Source organism: Pelodiscus sinensis, chromosome 7 (genome assembly GCF_052426305.1).
Source record: "Pelodiscus sinensis isolate ZL-2025 chromosome 7, ASM5242630v1, whole genome shotgun sequence".
Lineage (NCBI taxonomy): Eukaryota > Metazoa > Chordata > Testudines > Trionychidae > Pelodiscus > Pelodiscus sinensis.
Window position 1 is genome coordinate 34,551,620 of NC_143058.1, and position 18,798 is coordinate 34,570,417.

At 40.5% G+C, this 18,798-nt stretch overlaps 1 protein-coding gene across 25 annotated transcripts in view; it reads right to left on the minus strand.

The window, feature by feature from the left end:
• The window catches only part of BAZ2B (bromodomain adjacent to zinc finger domain 2B), a 331,616-nt gene that overhangs the window by 14,988 nt on the left and 297,830 nt on the right, over nucleotides 1–18,798 (minus strand). For 21 of the 25 annotated variants that reach the window (XM_075933462.2, XM_075933455.2, XM_075933459.2 and 18 more), the window contains 5 exons: nucleotides 17,995–18,305; nucleotides 17,477–17,612; nucleotides 10,476–10,622; nucleotides 1,356–1,618; nucleotides 10–153 (listed from right to left, as the gene is read on the minus strand). In XM_075933462.2, the coding sequence (XP_075789577.1) occupies nucleotides 10–153; nucleotides 1,356–1,618; nucleotides 10,476–10,622; nucleotides 17,477–17,612; nucleotides 17,995–18,305 (1,001 nt within the window). The remainder of the gene's footprint in view (nucleotides 1–9; nucleotides 154–1,355; nucleotides 1,619–10,475; nucleotides 10,623–17,476; nucleotides 17,613–17,994; nucleotides 18,306–18,798) is intronic. The other 4 variants (XM_075933475.2, XM_075933473.2, XM_075933467.2 and 1 more) reach the window with 1 other exon arrangement.

The window sequence follows — 18,798 nt, forward strand, 5'->3', positions numbered from 1 at the left end:
TTTACTTACTGTCCACTGCTTAGCTTTTCTCTGATGGTGGAAAAGTCCATAGGTTTTTTAATAACTTTCTTGTAACCAGGAACCAGTTTCAAGTTTACAGGAAGTAGAAAAGGCCATGCATCTTCATGAGTTTCCAATTCAGACAGGATCATGCTAAATAAAACAAGGTTTTAAGTCAATACCTTCAGGTTTTGGCTCTTTTGAACAGGATGTTCACCATTATGTACAGTAATTAGTCATTTAACACGTGCCCAGTTAACACATTTTCACAATAGCACAATTTTTTCGAATAACACGACCGTCCCTGAAATAACACGAAAATAATCAAGTGGTGGACTACTTCGCGTGGAGGTATAAGTTGATGAAAATAGTGGTAATACACATGAGCGGATGAATACATGTGGTCACAGCGCTCCTCCACTCACTCACGTGTTTATCTTTGTGTTTTAACAAACCGCAGCGACTTGTGTTGCTAGATATCTAATGTTGATGTTGACAATCCAGCACCAACAAAAAATGGACTTTGCCACCACCACCTGAAACGCAACCCCCACCTTTTCCATTATTTTTAATGGGAAAATTGACCTCGCATAGCACATTTTCGCTTAGCATGAACATTTTCAGAAATGCATCTATTGTGTTAAATGAGGAATTACTGATAATACAGTCTATTAATTTTTACTAGGGAAAGCAGAATATTGTCATATATAGTGTGTAATGTACCCAATAAGTAATATTTTTTGTTAATACTCAATCATTTATCTCTCTAAAACAAGTTCTCCAGGAAAAAAAATCCAATTTATGTTTTCAAACAGAATACAATGAAATCCACCCAGGTACATTTTCCACAGAGTCATTTTTAACATAGCTCATTTACTTCTATGCAAACAAAACAAGAGCTACTAACTTTTTTAAACAGTCTAAAGGCTTAATTGTGCCACTTTGCCAGTGAAAGCCAACCAGCAAGGCAAAAAGGTGCACCCCAGAAATGATGTCCCTCCCTTTGTTGAGCACAATGTTTCTTTTGACATGTGCTGTGCATCTGGATTTTCTACACCTTTAGAAAGTTGTAGGCAACACTTCTCAGTCCTCATGCCATTCTTTTTAGTGCACAGGAGAAAAATTTCATAACCATACCCCCCTCTGGTACGCTCCTATGAGAACAAGTGTCGCAACAGATAGCTCTAGCTAGGTACTCCCACTACGCACACTTGCAGTCCCCAACAGCTGCAATCAAATTATCACTGCCTTCTGTGTGGGGCGCCATAGGGAACAGGGGTCTGTGTTCTCTCTACTACTAGCACATTGCTTATGCATATATAGAATATATCACTTTCACCAAAGACTGACAGTACCTGCAAATAGCCAGGTCCTTGGATTCATCTCTCTTGGGTTTCTTAATAGTAGTCAAACTTTCTTGTTTTACTTGGTTAGAAATATTTTCATCTATTTTTCTTTTTTTGGGGTCTATTTTTCCTCTTTTTAAAGAGTTGCTTGTAGTTGCAGAGTCTTCATCCTCTGTATCTCCTGTTAAAGACAATTTCCTGCCTCTCTTTTGTTCATTACTTTTTTTCCCTTTGATTTGAAGTTTTTTTATTTTTAGGGTTTGACCACTTGCCTACAATAGAGAAAATCCAAGTATGTAACAAACCAAACCAGATTACACAAAAGTTTGTATTTGTAAAAGGTAAAACCCATGAAGTTCTGACACCCTAAATAGTATCAAAACACAATGGCTGCAATTAATATGACATTCAGAGAACAGATAGATTATTTAATTATTCTTGCTCGCTAAAGGTAAACTATAGATTTACAGGCCAATGTTTTCAGAAGCAACTAGGAATTCTGGGTTCTCAATTTATAACACTATAAAGGCACTTGATTTCTAGAAAATATCAAACCATCATACTCTAAAAACCAGGCTGCTTTCTGGTGGTCTAACGTACAGCACATAAAAGCTGAGGCAAACAAAAATCACTAGTCTCTTTGGAAAAATCTTGGCTATAGTCTTAATTCAAAAGTCCACTGGAATGCTTTACATCTCTAAAACTTACTGGACACTACCCATCCCCCAAAGATCTCTACCTTATAACATACTACATAATTGAGGAAGCAGATTTAATCCTGGGAGAAAGGTAGAATCGCTGTGAATTGTCACAATGGTTGTAAACTAATGGTAAACAGTAATATATCAAAATGGCTAAGTAGGGAGTATATTAGGATGGTTCATGTTTTTAACAGCTTCACTTTTGATATTGAAGAGGGATTAAACAGCATATTAATTAAATTTGCAGCTAATGGGATGAAACTAAGAAAGTGATATTTAGGCTAAAAAGCAGCCAAAGCTTCCTGATAGCAAGAACTATGAGGCTATGGAAAACGTGCTAAAAGATGTGGATGCCCTATCACTGGACTTTTTAAACAAGACTAGACAAAAACTTTTTTTTGTATTAACAGACACTATAAAATATCTAAATATAGACAGGAATTGGAAGGCAAAGATTGAATAGGTCTTTTTTATCTCTACCATCTAATTCTAACAGCTCCTTTCTTGATTAAAGACCCTGAAAGCCCTTAGTTTAGTCTTAGTACCAGGATTCACAAGGTCTAGAAAACAGACTAAAAATTGAGTGGATTAATTACAGTAAAATTAAAAAACTAGACAAAGGAATTTATTCAAAGACCTCTTAGTGCAAAACAAAAGGAACAACGAGATGAATATGACTATATCTTACTGCCTTTTAAAGTTTACCCTTATTGCAAGATTGAATGCTAAACTGAAAAGACCATGGGGAGACCAAACTTTTTCAAGGATGATAAACAGTAATGTAAAAACATCTCATGTCCGAGTAGGGGAAGACAGAATCACAGTATAGAAAGTCCCAGGGTTACATCAATCCGACTTACGTCGGATCCCTAGTTACAAACGGGGGAGGGGCAGCTAGTGCGGGGTGCCTCCACCACTGTCGCCGCCTCCGGTGGCGCAGGGGGCGCTTCCCACCAGCAGACCAGGGAGACGTGAAGCTAGTGCCCCCCTTCCCCAGCAGACCAGGGAGACAAGGAGCAGCTTTTCTCGCCGCAGAGGACCCGGGCGCCGGGACCGCCAAGACACCCGGTCCTGCGCTGGGCTGCGGCCTTCGAGAATAAAGCTTGAGAATAAAGGACTGAGGGAAGTGAGGTGTGGGAGAATAAAACTGAGCTCTGGAGAAATGTTTGGCTAGAGTTTCCCCTACAATATGTACCAGTTCCGACTTACATACAAATTCAACTTAAGAACAAACCTACAGTCCCTATCTTGTACGTAACCCGGGGACTGCCTGTATACTAGAACTTGAAGGGACCTTGAGAGGTCATCAAGTCCAGTCCCCTGTCCTCATGGCAGGACCAAGCACCCTCTAGACCAGGGCTACTCAACACACGGCCTGTTTGTTTGCGGCCCAAAGTGCAGTTTGGGTTTACGCAGGGTCAGCACTTGGCTCGCAGGTGGGATCCTTTGAACATGGTCTTCACCGGGAACACGCTCCACAACGGCAGGTCATCTTTCAGGTGGGGTGAGTATTGAAAGACACAAGTGGATGGGCTGGCTAGAACAGACGACTACAGGGTGCCGGCATTTCTTGCCCCGAGGGAGGAGGTGCCGGGAGCGCTGGAGCATTGTGGGAAGTGCTGGCTGCTTAGCCATTTGGAAAGAGTCTGAGAGGTACTGATTGGCTCACACTGGCCACATTTGGGTCCTGAACCGCAGCTTAAGGCTTAATCTTTGTATTCATGCCTGTCAGTGTGAAAGAAACAATTTGCATACATTTGCATATATATTTGCATGTATATGCAACCGCACTTAAGTTGCAGCCCTTGCCGTGTGCTGTATCACTGTGGCCCCCGGAGCTTCCAAAGTTGAGTAGCCTTGCTCTAGGCCAGTGTTTCTGAAAGTGTTCCGCAGAATCACTTAGACTGGAAACACAATAACTGGCTGCCACAGTTAGTTTATTTACTGGCGCCTGTAAACTAGGGCGGCCTGTTAATGTGTTTCTCTAAGCAATTCCATGGAACACTTTCAGAAACACTGCTCTAGACCATCCCTGATAGATGTCTATCTAACCTGCTCTTGAGCATCTCCAGAGATGGAGATTCCACAACCTCCTTAGGCAATTTATTCCAGTGTTTAACCACCCTTGCAGTTAGGAAGTTTTTCCTAATGTCCTACCTAAATCTTCCTTGCTGCAGTGTAAGCCCACTGCTTCCTGTCCTATTATCAGAGGCCAAGGGGAACCATTTTTTCCCCTTCACCTTGTGACACCCTTTTAGATACTTGAAAACTGCTAGCATGTCCCCTCTCAGTCTTGTCTTTTCCAAACTTAACAAGCCCAATTCTTTCAGTCTTCCCTCATAGATCATGTTCTCTAGACCTTTAATAATTCTTGTTGCTTTTCTCTAGACCCTCTCCAATTTCTCTACATCTTTCTTGAAATGTGGATCCCAGAACTGGACACAATACTCCAACTGAGGCATAATCAGCACAGAGTAGAGTGGAAGAATAATTTCTCGTGTCTTGCTCACAACACCCATGTTAATGCATCCCAGAATTAGGTTTGCTTTTTTTGCAACAGCATCACACTGCTAACTCATATTCAACTTGTGATCCACTATGACACCTAGATCTCTTTCTGTGGTACTCCTTCCTAGACAGTCGCTTCTCATTCAGTATGTGTTAGACTGATTGTTCCTTCCTAAGTGGAGTACTTTGCATTTGTCCTTATTCATCCTATTTACCTCAGACTATTTCTCCAGTTTGTCCAGATCCTCCAAAACAGTTGTAATCCCTCCCAGTTTGGTATCATCTGAAAATTTAATCAGCATATTCTCTATGCCAATATCTAAATCTTTGATGAAGATTTTGAACAGACCCAGTCCCAAAACAGACCCCCATGGAACCTCACTTGTTATGCCCTTCCAGCATCATTGTGAACTATTAATAACTACTCTCTGAGAACAGTTTTCTAGCCAGTTATGCACCCACCTTATAGTAGCCCCATCTAAGTTATATTTGCCCAGTGTATTGATAAGAAGATAATGCGAGACCGTACCAAATGCCTTACTAAAGTCTAGGTATACCACATCCACTGCTTCCCCTTATCCGCAGGACTCGTTATCCTATCAAAGAAAGCTATCAGATTGGTTTGACATGTTTTGTTCTTTACAAATCCATGCTGGCTGTTCCCTATCACCTTATTTTCTTCCAGATATTTGCAGATTAATTCCTTAATTATTTGCTCCATTATCTTTCTTGGCACAGAAATTAAACTGATTAGTCTATAAGAACTTGCATGTTCTGCATTTGAAATGCACAAGAGCCCCAACCAGGGCTTTTGTGCATTTCAAAGTTGGAATGTGGTGTGGAGCCCAGGGCTAGCGGGGACTCCCGCTGACCCCAGGCTCCACGCTGTGCTTCCTCTTTGAAATGCACAAGCCCCACCCCTTGCCCCCGCCCCGGGACTCTGGTATATTTCAAAGCTGACACACTTTGTGGAGCCTGGGGCCTGTGGGGAGTATCCCCTCTGACCACAGGCTCCATGCAGCGTGCCAGCTTTGAAATGTACAGGAGTCCCCGGGGGGGAGAGGAGTGGGGAGGAGAGGGAGAGGAAGGGGGCTCTTGTGCATTTCAAAGCAGAAGCGCCTGCCCACGTGGAGCCCAGGACCAGTGGGACTCCCCACTGGCCCCGGGCTCCACTTGACGTTCCAACTTTGAAATGTACAAGAGCCCCAGCAAGGACACTTGTACATTTCAAAGTTGGCCACCACTGTGCCCCTGCCCCCTCCCACGGACTGGAGATAGGGGGAAATGGCTTTTAAGCTGGCTCCCTCCAGCACCCCTTCCTCGTCCTTTCTCCTTACTGTCTCTGTTATAAAGGCAGTGGGGGAAGAGGGGGAGGATGAAGTGACTAGTATGTCAGCTATCCGATAAGCTTTTGTTTATCGGATGGTTGACTAGCCGCTTACATCCCTAATCTGTAGTTTCCTGGGTTGTTCTTATTTCCCTTTTTAAAGATGGGCACTATATTTGCTCTTTTCCAGTCTTCTGGAATCTCTCCTGTCTTCCATGATTTTTCAAAGATGATAGCAAAAGGCTCAGATACCTCCTCTATCAGCTCCTTGATAGAATTCTAGAATGTATTTCATCAGGCGCTGGTCACTTGCAGACATCTAATTTTTCTGAGTAATTTTTAACTTGTTCTTTTGTTATTTTATCTTCTAAACCTACCCCATTTCCACTAGAATTCATTATGTTAGGTATTCCTTCATCATCAGACTTCTTGGTGAAGACCGAAACAAAGAAGTCATTAAGCACCTCTGCCATTTCCAAGTTTCCTGTTGTTGTTTCTCTCTTTTCATTGACCAACGGGCCTACCCTGCCCCAAAATATGCAAAAACCTTTTAAAAAGGAGCCATAGTAGAGTGAGAAAACAAGAAGTGTCAGCAAGACTATAATTAAAGGGGAACAGCAATACATTTATAGACTGCATTAATTAAATTCTATTTAGCTGCTTAGGCAGAGACAATGAACTCCAAAATGTCCCTTACTTGATAAGAGTGGAAGAAGGGTCCAAGGATGTGTCTACGTGAAAAATATTAACGAAACAAAATACCAATATTTGATGGTGAGTATATGAATAGGGCTTGAGTGTTGACAGCATGAAAAAAACATGACATCTGGATTATCACTCTAATCTAAATAGGGATTTCCCAAAATCTAGAAGTATCTAAAGCTAGTGAAGAGAATACACTGAACTCATTCAAACAACAATTCTCTAGCCAACATGCTAGAAAATTAAGGTATCAATGAAGAAAGAGAGACTGTTAAAATAAAATATATATATTAAAAATGGATGTGTTACACATTTTAAATAATTTAAACAAGAATTTAAAAAATATTTTTATTTAGTAATATTTGCTGTTTGATAACTTTGTATACAGGCAGTCCCCGGGTTACATGGATCCGACTTACATTGGATCCCTACTTACAAACGGGGTAAGGCAACCCCGCACTAGCTGCTTCCCCCCAGCAGACCAGGGAGACGCGAAGCTAGCGCCCCCCCCAGCAGACCAGGGAGACGCGGAGCAGCTTTTCTCAGCAGACACCTCAGCTTGAGAATAAAGGACTGAGGGAAGTGAGGTGTGGGAGAATAAAACTGAGCTCTGGAGAAATGTTTGGCTAGAGTTTCTCCTACAATATGTACCAGTTCCGACTTACATACAAATTCAACTTAAGAACAAACCTACAGTCCCTATCTTGTACGTAACCCGGGGACTGCCTGTACTCCATCTTTATGTAGTAAATTTTGCTTCTACTGTCTCATGTACTAGCTATATTCAGTGTCAAATAGGAAAAACATGTTTAAATACACAAATCCAATATCAATGACATTTTAAATCAATTTGGGTTTTTGTAAAATGCTATTTTATTAACTCCCTACTTGTATTCTAGTATTCACACCCAAATGTTTTACATATATTATGAGGATACAAGCAATAATGGTGTTGGAGGCCCTTTTAGACATCTGGATTCTCTAGTTAGTTATCTAAAAAACTAATTTTTATACATAATCAGAATATGATTATGCAAAATGTACTGCTTACTATAAGTAGTTCTATCACTTTCTTATCTATAGCATGAATGTCAAACATACTGCTTAAGCATTTTGGTCCTGATAAACCTGGAATTTTTTGCATTATTTGTATAAGATGTCAGAAAACACAAATGAATTATGTGAAGAAAAAAACCTGGGGGCAGAACGTTGCAAAGGTTTATAAATGACTATGAATTTTCTCCATTATTAGTACACAATGGTTTCTATTTTTTCTTGTTCTACATATAGGGAAGTATTCTAGTATATCAACATGCATACTTGTGTCTGGCAACTGTTGCAAAATGCTGACTTAATAGTGATCCCACAGTAGGGTCCTTCAGATGACAAGTCAATTGATAAGTCATAGGAAAAGACCAATGTTCTGTCTCAGGGCCTGAACATGTCAAGTGTTATGTACTCTCAACTTGCAATTAAATTAATGGGTGCTGAGAGGGCTCAGCAGCTTATTTGTGTCACCTGCCACTTCACATGATTGGGCCTTGAATGAAGTTAATGGCAATTTTGCCTGAGGAAGCCCTATTTGAACTTGGTCAAACTGATACCCCTTAAACACTTAATTTATCTGGAATTAGTCAAAAGAAGTAACTAGTCAATGCCAACATTTTCCCTTCATTGCCACACAAAAGTATCCCAAATAAAAAGCTTTCCCCTATAATTACAATACTATATAAATTTGGTAATACCATTATATATGGTGACATTGAGTTTGTCAATGTATTGCAGGTATGCATATTTCTAAAAATTTGTTGGTTAAGCATTCATAATAAAGCAGATTTTCTACAGGTTCTTCTTCCCTAAACCAGGACTTTCTACTCTGGCAACATCCGTGGTCCTGTGGCAAAGGGGTCCATGGGGTCAGGTGTCCACAGAAGCCCCAGCCAGAGCTGTCGGTAGGGGGCCAAAGCCTAGCCTCAAAAGCCACACAGCTAGGCCAGAGGCAAGTGAAATTGAAATTGAAGTATCAGACGAAGTGGGTCTTTGCCCACGAAAGCTTATGCTCCTACACTTCAGTTAGTCTATAAGGTGCCACAGGACTCCTCGCCGCTTTTGAAATTGAAGTGAAATTGACAGCAGGGAGGGGCTATGGGTGTTGGTAGCAGGGGACCTCCCCTATCCCACAAATTCCCTTGTTCAGGACTGGTCAGATCCTACGAATGCTGGACCAAGGAGGTTCAGCCTGTATAACAAAACCTGCAATTAGCTGAAAGTTGCCCTGTTTGGGTTTTTATTACAGGGAAATGGCTTATGAAATTTTCAGCAAATAGGAGTTAAGCTTTAACCTAGCCTGTCTGGACTGATTTATAGTTTAAGAATGACACATGATACATTTGGTGGTTTTACAGAATTTTAGTTCCAAAACCAGCAAACCTGTAAATCTTCTGAGTTTCACCTTAAGTTTCTGTGTTCTTTTGCACCCAAGTGTTTCAGTAATATGAGGAGGCGGAAGCAAACCCAGGATGAAAGGTACATGGTACTTTATGCTATATAGCACTGTCCATAGCAATGCCCCATTTAAGAGACACTATTAAAAGGAAGTGGTGGTTTCTCCATCTCTTCACCTCTTCAATTCAAGACTGAATGCCTTTCTGGAAGATATGTTTTAGCCAAACAAGTTGGCTGTGTCTAGACTGGCCAGTTTTTCCAGAAAAATCAGCCATTTTTCCAGAAAAACTTGCCAGCTGTCTACACTGGCCGCTTGAATTTCCGCAAAAGCACTGACTTCCTACTGTCTGAAATCAGTGCTTCTTGAGGAAATACTATTCTGCTCCCGTTCAGGCAAAAGTCCCTTTTGCGCAAAGGTTTTGCGCAAAAGGGCCAGTGTAGACAGCTCAGATTTGTTTTCTGCAAAAAAGCCCCAATTGCGAAAATGGTGATCGGGGCTTTTTTGTGGAAAAGCACGTCTAGATTGGCACCGACGCTTTTCCGCAAAAAGTGCTTTTGCGGAAAAGCGTCAGTGCCAATCTAGACGCTCTTTTCCGCAAATGCTTTTAACGGAAAACTTTTCCGTTAAAAGCATGTGCGGTAAATCATGCCAGTCTAGACGTAGCCGTTATGTTTTAGTTACACAAATTTTTGGGCTGAATTCTGGGGGAAGAGTGAAATCTAATAAGTTATAATACACAAGAGATGAAGCAAGCGGATATCCTTTCTGTCCTTATGTTCTATGGCAGTGGTTTTCAAACTATGGGTCACAACTCAGTACTGGGTCACTCAATGTCAGATACTGGGTGCCATAGGGTGACCAGTGACTAGTGGGGATGCTATGGCAGCCTTCCTGCCTATGCTGGCACTGCAGACCACATGTATCCCAGAAGCAGCCAGGAACCCTGAACACTGGGTCATGAGAAAAAAAAAGAATAGCAGGGTAAAATTTTTTATCTGAAATAAATATACTCTTTGATTATCACTTATATGAGAATGATGGAGTTGACACACTAACAATGTAAAATTACTACATTTATTTTCATACTGTATATCTCTATCAAACTTTTGTCTGTCAACAGTTATATCAACTTTGTTTTTAAAGGTGAATGGAAAAAGATGCTTAGGATATCAAATCTGTAGCAGACTCTACTTAAATGTAAGATTACAGATGAGTACACTCATACATGAAGTAGCTGAAAATATTTTTTCAATACCTGTATTATTCTTCTCTTGCAACACTTGATAGCATCCCTACCAGTTACCCAAGCCAACATATGACATGCAGATTGCTGCTCTATTTTGGTGTTTTCTAAGTTGTCAGCAATTCTGGATGAAGCACTGAAGTCAGAACTCAGGTAGTGGAGAATCAAAAACATTTCAATTCATCTTAAAGGTTAACATTACCTTTGCTATGCAGGCAGGACAAAACCAGTCACCCTCTGGAATAGTAGTGATCTTGGGTCGATGGCAGTATGTATGACAGCCTTTGTCACAGCCGTCACAAAGAAGCAGAAGTTCCTCATTATCTCCCTTTCGACATATTTGGCAGTACTACAAAACATGAAAAATCACTTTAATTCAACAAACTTCCCTTAAAAATGTTCCTGAAATGTAGTAATATATACACCATATATTTAGTATTAGAAGGGCATGTCTACGTCTACAAAAATAACAAGGTGAGCGTCTGTGGTGTTTTAGATGCTGCTTGTATTTACTAGAACTGGAAGCACTGGCTGTTGGGAATCTGGAAGCATAGGAAACAGGAAAGAGAGGGGAGGAGATGGGCCAGGCCTGAGTGAGAGCAGCTGCAGCTTTGTAAAGAGGTTTCACCTTTGAAAAATAAAGGCCTGTTGAAGTTTGTTACTACCTTGCTTGCACGATACAACAGTGTCCACACTACCAAACCTGTTATTTTAAAATAAAGGGCTTGTTATTTCAAAATAGTTATTGCAAGAGTTTTTATTTCTAAATATTTTTTTTCAAAAATAACCTGGTAGTGTGTAAGCTGAAGATATTTTCCATATCATCTTACATACATACCGTAGCCACAGCTATACATGAGTATACAGCTATGTATTTATAGAATTCTCTCTTCCCCCATCCATATATACTGCATTAATAGGTTGTGATTGCACTGAGATATCTGCATGGCATGTACAGTGTGAGGAATTAAGCAGAAGCAAAATGCTTACACACTTGAAAAACACATCTGCATGTAACACTGATATCAAAGCATACAAAGCAATGAATACTTTTCATATTTGATTAAATGCTGAAGTGAAACAGAGGTATTGGATAGCCACCAAAGCCACTGGTAGCACACACAGAATCGGAGAACTGGAAGGGACTTTGAGAAGTCATATACTCTAGTTCCCTGCACTCATGGCAGGACTAAGTATTATCTAAAAGAATTTACTATCCCAAAGGACTCTCTCCCCTCTCATATCCTATGACAGACGTCACAATCAATGAGAATGCTCTTGCTATCTGTCCCCAGGGCTGAAATCCTAGGGGAATTGTTAGATCTCTCCGTTCTACAATTTTCACTCTTATAACCTGTCAGTGCCAAGCTCAACAGCCTTCAAGATACAGCAAGACTTCTGTTTAATCTCTCTCTAGGTTTTTCATCTGGTTCTATAGCTAGTGGAGAATATACTGTTTGCAGATAGGGCACAACCTGACGGGAACTGACCATTGTTGTGGCTAGGCATTGGCTAATAATTGTTATTTTTTCATTGTGTAGGAAATGTAATCAATTTTAATTCTACATAAAAACAAGTTCACACATAACAGAGGACATGACCAAAATTATTAATTAAAACATCATCATGAACATTAGAACTATTGTGCGAAAAGGAAGAGAGGTGCAAAATCATAATGAAAACCATGTTTTCTTCCCTTGCAAATGCTGTATGTTAGCCTTTTCTGACTCTAGGTTGGTCTTATATTGAGTATATGGCTAAGCGCTTTGTTTCAGAAATAAGTAAGTTTAAAAGTAGGCCAGTAATATTACAATTATTTAATCAAGTGAGCAGTGTAGAAAAAGAATGAGACAATATCACTAAGGTTTATGGGGCAAAACAGCTGAAATGTCTCTTCTGCATATGTTAATTACAAGATCTGTTGTGTTAAGATGATTTATAGCACTGTATTACGTAATTATAACTATTTTAGAAAAAATAATCAGGGCCTGGTCCAAATCCCATGAAAATCACTGGGGAAAATGTAGTAGTCTTTGCGTGACCTCCTAAATTAACTTAATATTAGCACTAACACAATTCTAAATCATTATTAATTTTCTCACAGACACCAGGAAATCAAGATGCCCTTATATCTCTGCAGTTATTCCCCCTTGCAATGTGTGTGTGTGTGTAGTAAGTCCATTATAAAACGGCACACCAACAATTGGATATAGAACTGACAACAACAATACAGCATTAAAAAAGACTAATGGCATGTTTTAGTGGTTGGTTAGTACAAGTCTAAGATGCATGCAGCTTTGTGTGTTCAGCTGCACATGGTGCGGATACATGGAAAAAACACCCTTAATTAGACATCTGACTTACATTTTAAAAACAGAAATTTTAGTATTTTTATTTTCCGTGAAAGGTATACTACTTCTCCAAATCTCCTAATGTGGAATAGGCCTTTAAAGTGACTGAAGTCCCCCCCAGGGTGACTGAAGGGACGTAGTCTATGGTCTTTGTATAGGCCATGAAAATGACTCCTTGCTTTCTCAACTGGACCCAACACAAACATATCCAAATCAATACCAACTGACCTGCAACTTAGGGATTCTGATTTCATTGTTAATCATATTTGACACTCTTTCTAGACTGCTACAAAATCTCAGTATTTGTTCTAGGGCAGGGATGGCCAAACTGTGGTTCACGAGTCACATGTGGCTCTTTTACCATTAAAGTGTGGCTTCACAGAGTCTGTATACCCCTCCCTCCCTCTCCATCTATCAAATTTGGGGTCAGAGGAGCTCAAGACTTCTGCCTTGCAGCAGGATGTTGAAATAGGAGCTTCTGTCCACTGTGGAGAGTGATCTCAGAGCCTTAGCCACTCAGGGTATGCCTGGGCTCTCAAACTTCTAAAGATTCCTGTACATAGCTCACAAGGTCAGTAAATTTTGTCAGCCCAGGAAATACTTGGGAAATAAGGAAAATGCTGAGGTAAAGTATTTATTTAGCTAAGGCAATACTGGAAAGTTTTTATATGACTGTTGTATATTATTCAGAATGTAACTTTTATTCATGCCTTTGCGTTCAGTGTCATGAGGTATTAATATCCTTCACAAATATATTATACAGGCAGTCCCCGACTTACATGGATCCGACTTACGTGGGATCCCTAGATACGAACGGGGTGAGGCAACTCCCGCACATGCGCAGCAGCATTCCCGGGGCTCGCTCACCTGGGTCCTAGGATCCTCCTCCTCCTCGGGCCGGCTCTGACTGGGGTCCCGCAGAGCTGCCGGGCAGAGGAAAAGTGCCTCCCCACGCCCGCTGCCCCCCCCAACCCCCTGCCAGCAACAGGCTTCCCCCTCCCCTGAGCAACAGGCTGCCGAACAGACAAAAGCAGCCTCTCTGCCCCTCCTCCCCTCTATACATGCTGGGCTCCCGGAGCGCAGCAGCATCCCCGGGGCTCGCTCACCTGGGTCCTAGAATCCACCTCCTCCTCCTCTTCGGCTGGCTCCAACTGGCCTCTGCCTGCAGCAGCTGGCCACAGGGACAGGGATCCCGCAGAGCTGCGGGGCAGAGGAAAAGTGCCTCCCCACGCCCGCTGCCCCCCCCCCCGGCCTCGCATCCTGCACGCCTTCCCCCCTCCCTCCCTGCCAGCAACAGGCTGCCCCCTCCCCTGAGCAACAGGCTGCTGAACAGCAGACAAAAGCAGCCTCTCCGCCCCTCCTCCCCCTATACATGCTGGGCTCCCTGGGCAAACAAAGACTCCACCAAAACAAACAAAGTGCTGGCCTCATTGTGTTAGCAAAAAAAGGACCCTCCTCCTAGAACCCTGGGTGGTGTGTGGAAAAAAGCTATTAGCTCAAAGCATGGTGCAGAGCTGTTTGGTATTTGATGAGTTACTCCTTTAGTCCTGAGTTTGTCACAGGGACAGACATAGATGTGAAATCTTCTGAACAGGGGAACAGACAGCAAAACAAACATTAGAGGGGAGTTAACCTTTCCCTATGCTATCCAAAACTAAAAAAAATGTTTGGCTAGAGTTTCCCCTAAATATGTACCAGTTCCGACTTACATACAAATTCAACTTAAGAACAAACCTACAGCCCTATCTTGTACGTAACCCGGGGACTGCCTGTACAGGCAAGCAGACAATTTGTCTAGCTTTGCTGGAAATGTATTAAATTAAGTGCTGGACATCATGGCATATTTAGGAAAAACTTGGCATTGAAAAGGAGCTAGTCAATAGAGAGTTAAAGTACATTACTGTCAGTTTTAAAATACTGTAAATGAAGAGCTATTATAATACAGCCGGTCCCCGAGTAGCGAACGGTCGACTTAAACCGTTCACAGTTACGACCAAAGCTGTCGTAAATGGTGGACCCCAAGTTACGAACGCGATTCATGCTTACAAACAGTGTGGTTGCGTGTAACTCTATGGGGTCCGACTTATGAACGAACCGAGTTACGACCAATTGCTTGGTCCGTAACCAATTCGTAAGTCAGGAAGAGGCTGTAAGCTTATTTAGTTTTAAAACATTTTCGATGTTACTAAATACAGTTTAAGCTTTGTTATCCAGAACTCTGTTAACCATCATTGCCCCCAGCCACAATGCCACCATGTCTTCAGGCAGAAGTGCCTGACTCCTGTCCGTCCAGTCAGCTTTTGGGAGGCTTCTGACAGCCGGCACTGCCAGCTGACATAATCAGCAGGTGCCTCCTTCCACATCAGCCTGCCTTAAGTTGCATGGAACTGAATCTGCAAGTAGGGGATGAGGGAAGAGCAATAAACTTTGTTATCTAGCACACTGAATTAATTTGCTTCCCCCATGAGTGTTGGATAACAAAGCTTTTGCTATACAATCAACTTTACATTAAATGAGTTGCAGTTTGATAACCTTTGGTTGTACTATGCAGACATTACTTAGAGAAATTCTGTGACTTCAAAAAAGCTCTGATACTGAGCCAGATGTGTTTATATTTTTATAAAATAGTTATTTAGAGAGGGGTTCAGAAAAGGGCAACAAAAATTATTAGGGGTTTGGAATAGGTCCCATATGAAGAGAGATGAAAAAGACTTGGACTTTTCAGCTTAAAAAAGAGGAGACTAAAGAGGGATGTGATAGAGGTCTATAAAATCATGAATGGTGTGGAAACAGTGAATAAGGAAAAGTTATTTACTTATTCCCACAATATAAGAACTAGGGGGATATGAAATGAAATTAATAGGCAGCAGGTTTAAAACAAACAAAAGGAAGTTTTTCTTTATTCAGTGCACAGTCAACCTGTGGAACTCCTTGTCAGAGAATGTAGTGAAGACAAGGACTTTAACAGAGTTCAAAGAAGAGCTAGACAGATTCATGGAGGTTAGGTCCATCAATGCCTATTAGCCATTTTGGGTAGGAATGGGGATCCTAGCCTCTGTCTGTCTGGAAATGGGTGACAGGAGAGGGATCACATGAGGATTACCTGTTGTGTTCCCGCCCTCTGGGGCATTTGGTATTGGCCAATGCTGGCAGATAGGATACTGGGCTGGATGGACCTTTGGACTGACCCCGTATGACCATTATTATGTTCTTCGGCAATGGATCAACTGGAGATGGAGCCAAGTGTTTGAATGACTGTTATAACCACTTGGACCTCTCTGAAACTGTCACACTTTTAAAATAGGAAAGACTTAATTGTAATTTTTATGATAACATATAATTTTATATGTACATTTTATATATACAACATTAATATATATTTTATACTAATTTATATATTAACACATATCCACTATAAACATATCATTTACATTCATATAAACTCTCAGTCAACAACTGAATTAGACAAGTGAGTTGTACATGCAATTATTTTAGAGCACAAACATATTTTTCATTAGACATCTGTCTGTTGGGAAAGAGAAGAAATGACAGTAGCCATGAACATAGAACATGGAACTTCCATTAACTTCAGCTGCTAGCTGCCATTCCAAATCCATTAACATAGATATTGTTTTGGTGAATATTGTGGGAAGATATTGAGATGGTGGGTGTTTTAGACTATTCATTTGCTTTGTTTTCTCTAGTCCAAAGTTAATAGATCTAAAAATATGAGTGGAAAACACTAAAAAAAACCCCCAAAGTGCAATTTTTAAAACCCCACATTTCCTGTGCAATTCAACGCATAAACTCCTTTCAGAAAAAACTGTCAATTAAACTATGCCTCGTGCTCACAGTACCAAATTAGACTTTAAGCTACTTTTGTGGGGGTTTTTGGCTACCCTCATGGTATCCATAATCCTTTGATAGGATCATAAAGCCCTATGAACATAGTTTATGTATATAAATTATCCTTTAAAGTTCTATCTAGAAATACAAGGCATATATAATGGGTAGACATGGGTTATTACCTGTATTCTTGATGGTTTAAAATTGAGGGGGAAAGGCTAATAATTTTAAAAAAATGCTTTTGCCAGTACCCAACATATTACGCTGACAATATTGAAGCACAAAGTCAGATTATAAAGCAATAGTGAGCTAGTTTTAACAACAATCGAAGATCTTTACAAGTTAATATTTCAATATTAAATACTTCCTTTGATGAATGGTATGCCAGCTTTAAAACTTAATTTTCAGAAATTTGAGGTTCAAAAGGGCCATGCAAATTTTTACACATGCATTTGCATGCCTTTTTATATGTGAAATTAACACAGTTCTACTTGTTAAATGGGCATGTGTATGACGAGATGGATATTACAACCTGTTTGCTTATATCTTTGCCCAGTTTGCATGCAGTCATAAGTGGGCATGTAAAGAAGCTACACACATTTGTGAACACCTCAACTTTCTGAAAAATCAAGTTTTTAATTATAGTACGTGACAATGAATCTTCATGAAGCTAATATGACAGATATGTAATTTTCAGTAATATGGTGTCCTCCATCAAAGAGGAATGGAACTGCCTATTTAAAACCTGAATGTTAATTGCAAAGAATAATTGACATCTTAAAGAAAGCAACCAGTAGACAGGTTTTCTATTATAGGAAATTTCACAATGTTGACTTTGGCAAAAGTAAAATCTGTACAATTTATGTTCATAAGTGCACTAAGTACACTTTGCAGTAAGTTTTAGAAGAGGTAAGAGATACATTATTAATCACAGTATATTAAAGTGGGGAAAGAAGATACAGCAAATTGTTTAGTTAGAAGTAATTCTTAAATGAAAAACACTTACAACTTTCATAATAGATTTTTCCCATGCTATGGATTTCTGTAACTGCTGAATGCACAGAGCTACTTGAGCAGCACTGCGAGCTTCTGACAATGCCCGTCTCCATACCCTGAGCCCTGGAGCAATATCCTCTTCAATTCTGCATTAAAATATAGAGAAATTAAGTAGGTCACATCCATGTTTGCTGATCTCTGAACATGGAACAATCATTATCACATTGAAAGCCAAGCAATGACGAAACGTACACAGCCAATAAGTATAAGGTTTAAGCAACTAAATTTGATGTAGTGCACAGACTGTGGCTACGTGCCTCAAAGCTTACTCACAACCAGTTAAATGTAAGGTAATTTGCAGGATTATCAACATACATAACAAAAAATCTTTACAAAGCACCATGCAGAATAACATGATCCATCTGGATCACAGACATACAAGAAGATACATAGATAACAGGCAATAGAAAATAGGCTCCAATTAGCAAAGAAGCACAATAATTTTTCAAGTTAATCTCAATAACCTACCCGTCACCATCACCACTAATGGATGGTGCAGGAGCAGGGACAGTAACTGTGCCCACATTATCCAGTTTGATCTGAATGGTGGTACTTAAGGGGCTCTTCAGATACCTTCGCTCTATGTTCCGCTCCAAGTCAGCAAGCCTGGTTACAGCTATATCTAGAGGGTTGTCACTCTTCCGCTCTAGAGCACTGGTATTGCTTTCTTCTCCTCCAGCACATTCTCCATCATGCTTCTTATATAATTTAGTAATAGACTTATGTTCATAATATACCAGGTCTTCCCTCTCCGATGCAGGCTCTGGACACATCCAGCCCTATATTTAGTAGAGAGGTTTACATACTTGTTTGGTACTGTAACTGGATAAGTTTGTGAATAATGGAATTTTGTATTGTATTAACCTAAAAAAAATCAGGTACTGTCTTAAGCACGTCAGTAGTTAGTAATCAGTTCCTGTCTTTTCTTAACTACTTAGATCATTTAAAGAAAAGATCTCCAAATATAAGAATATTCAACGTGTCAGCAGAGTGGTCCCTCAGCAATAGCATTCTTCTTCAGAGACCTCTAGAAGCACCAAGTTCCATTAGTTTCTATGGGCACACATTCACAACAGATTTCTTATCCTGACTGGTCCCAGAAGGCAACGCACATGCGACCAATGACATGGAAATAACATCTAACTCTCCACTCTACTCCCTCCCAAAACATCAGATACAGATTGCAGACAGACAAATGAGCTGAATTTATAATAATCTTGCATAATTCCATGATTGTAATGGTGACCAGCAAGTCCTGAGGTGCTTCAGACT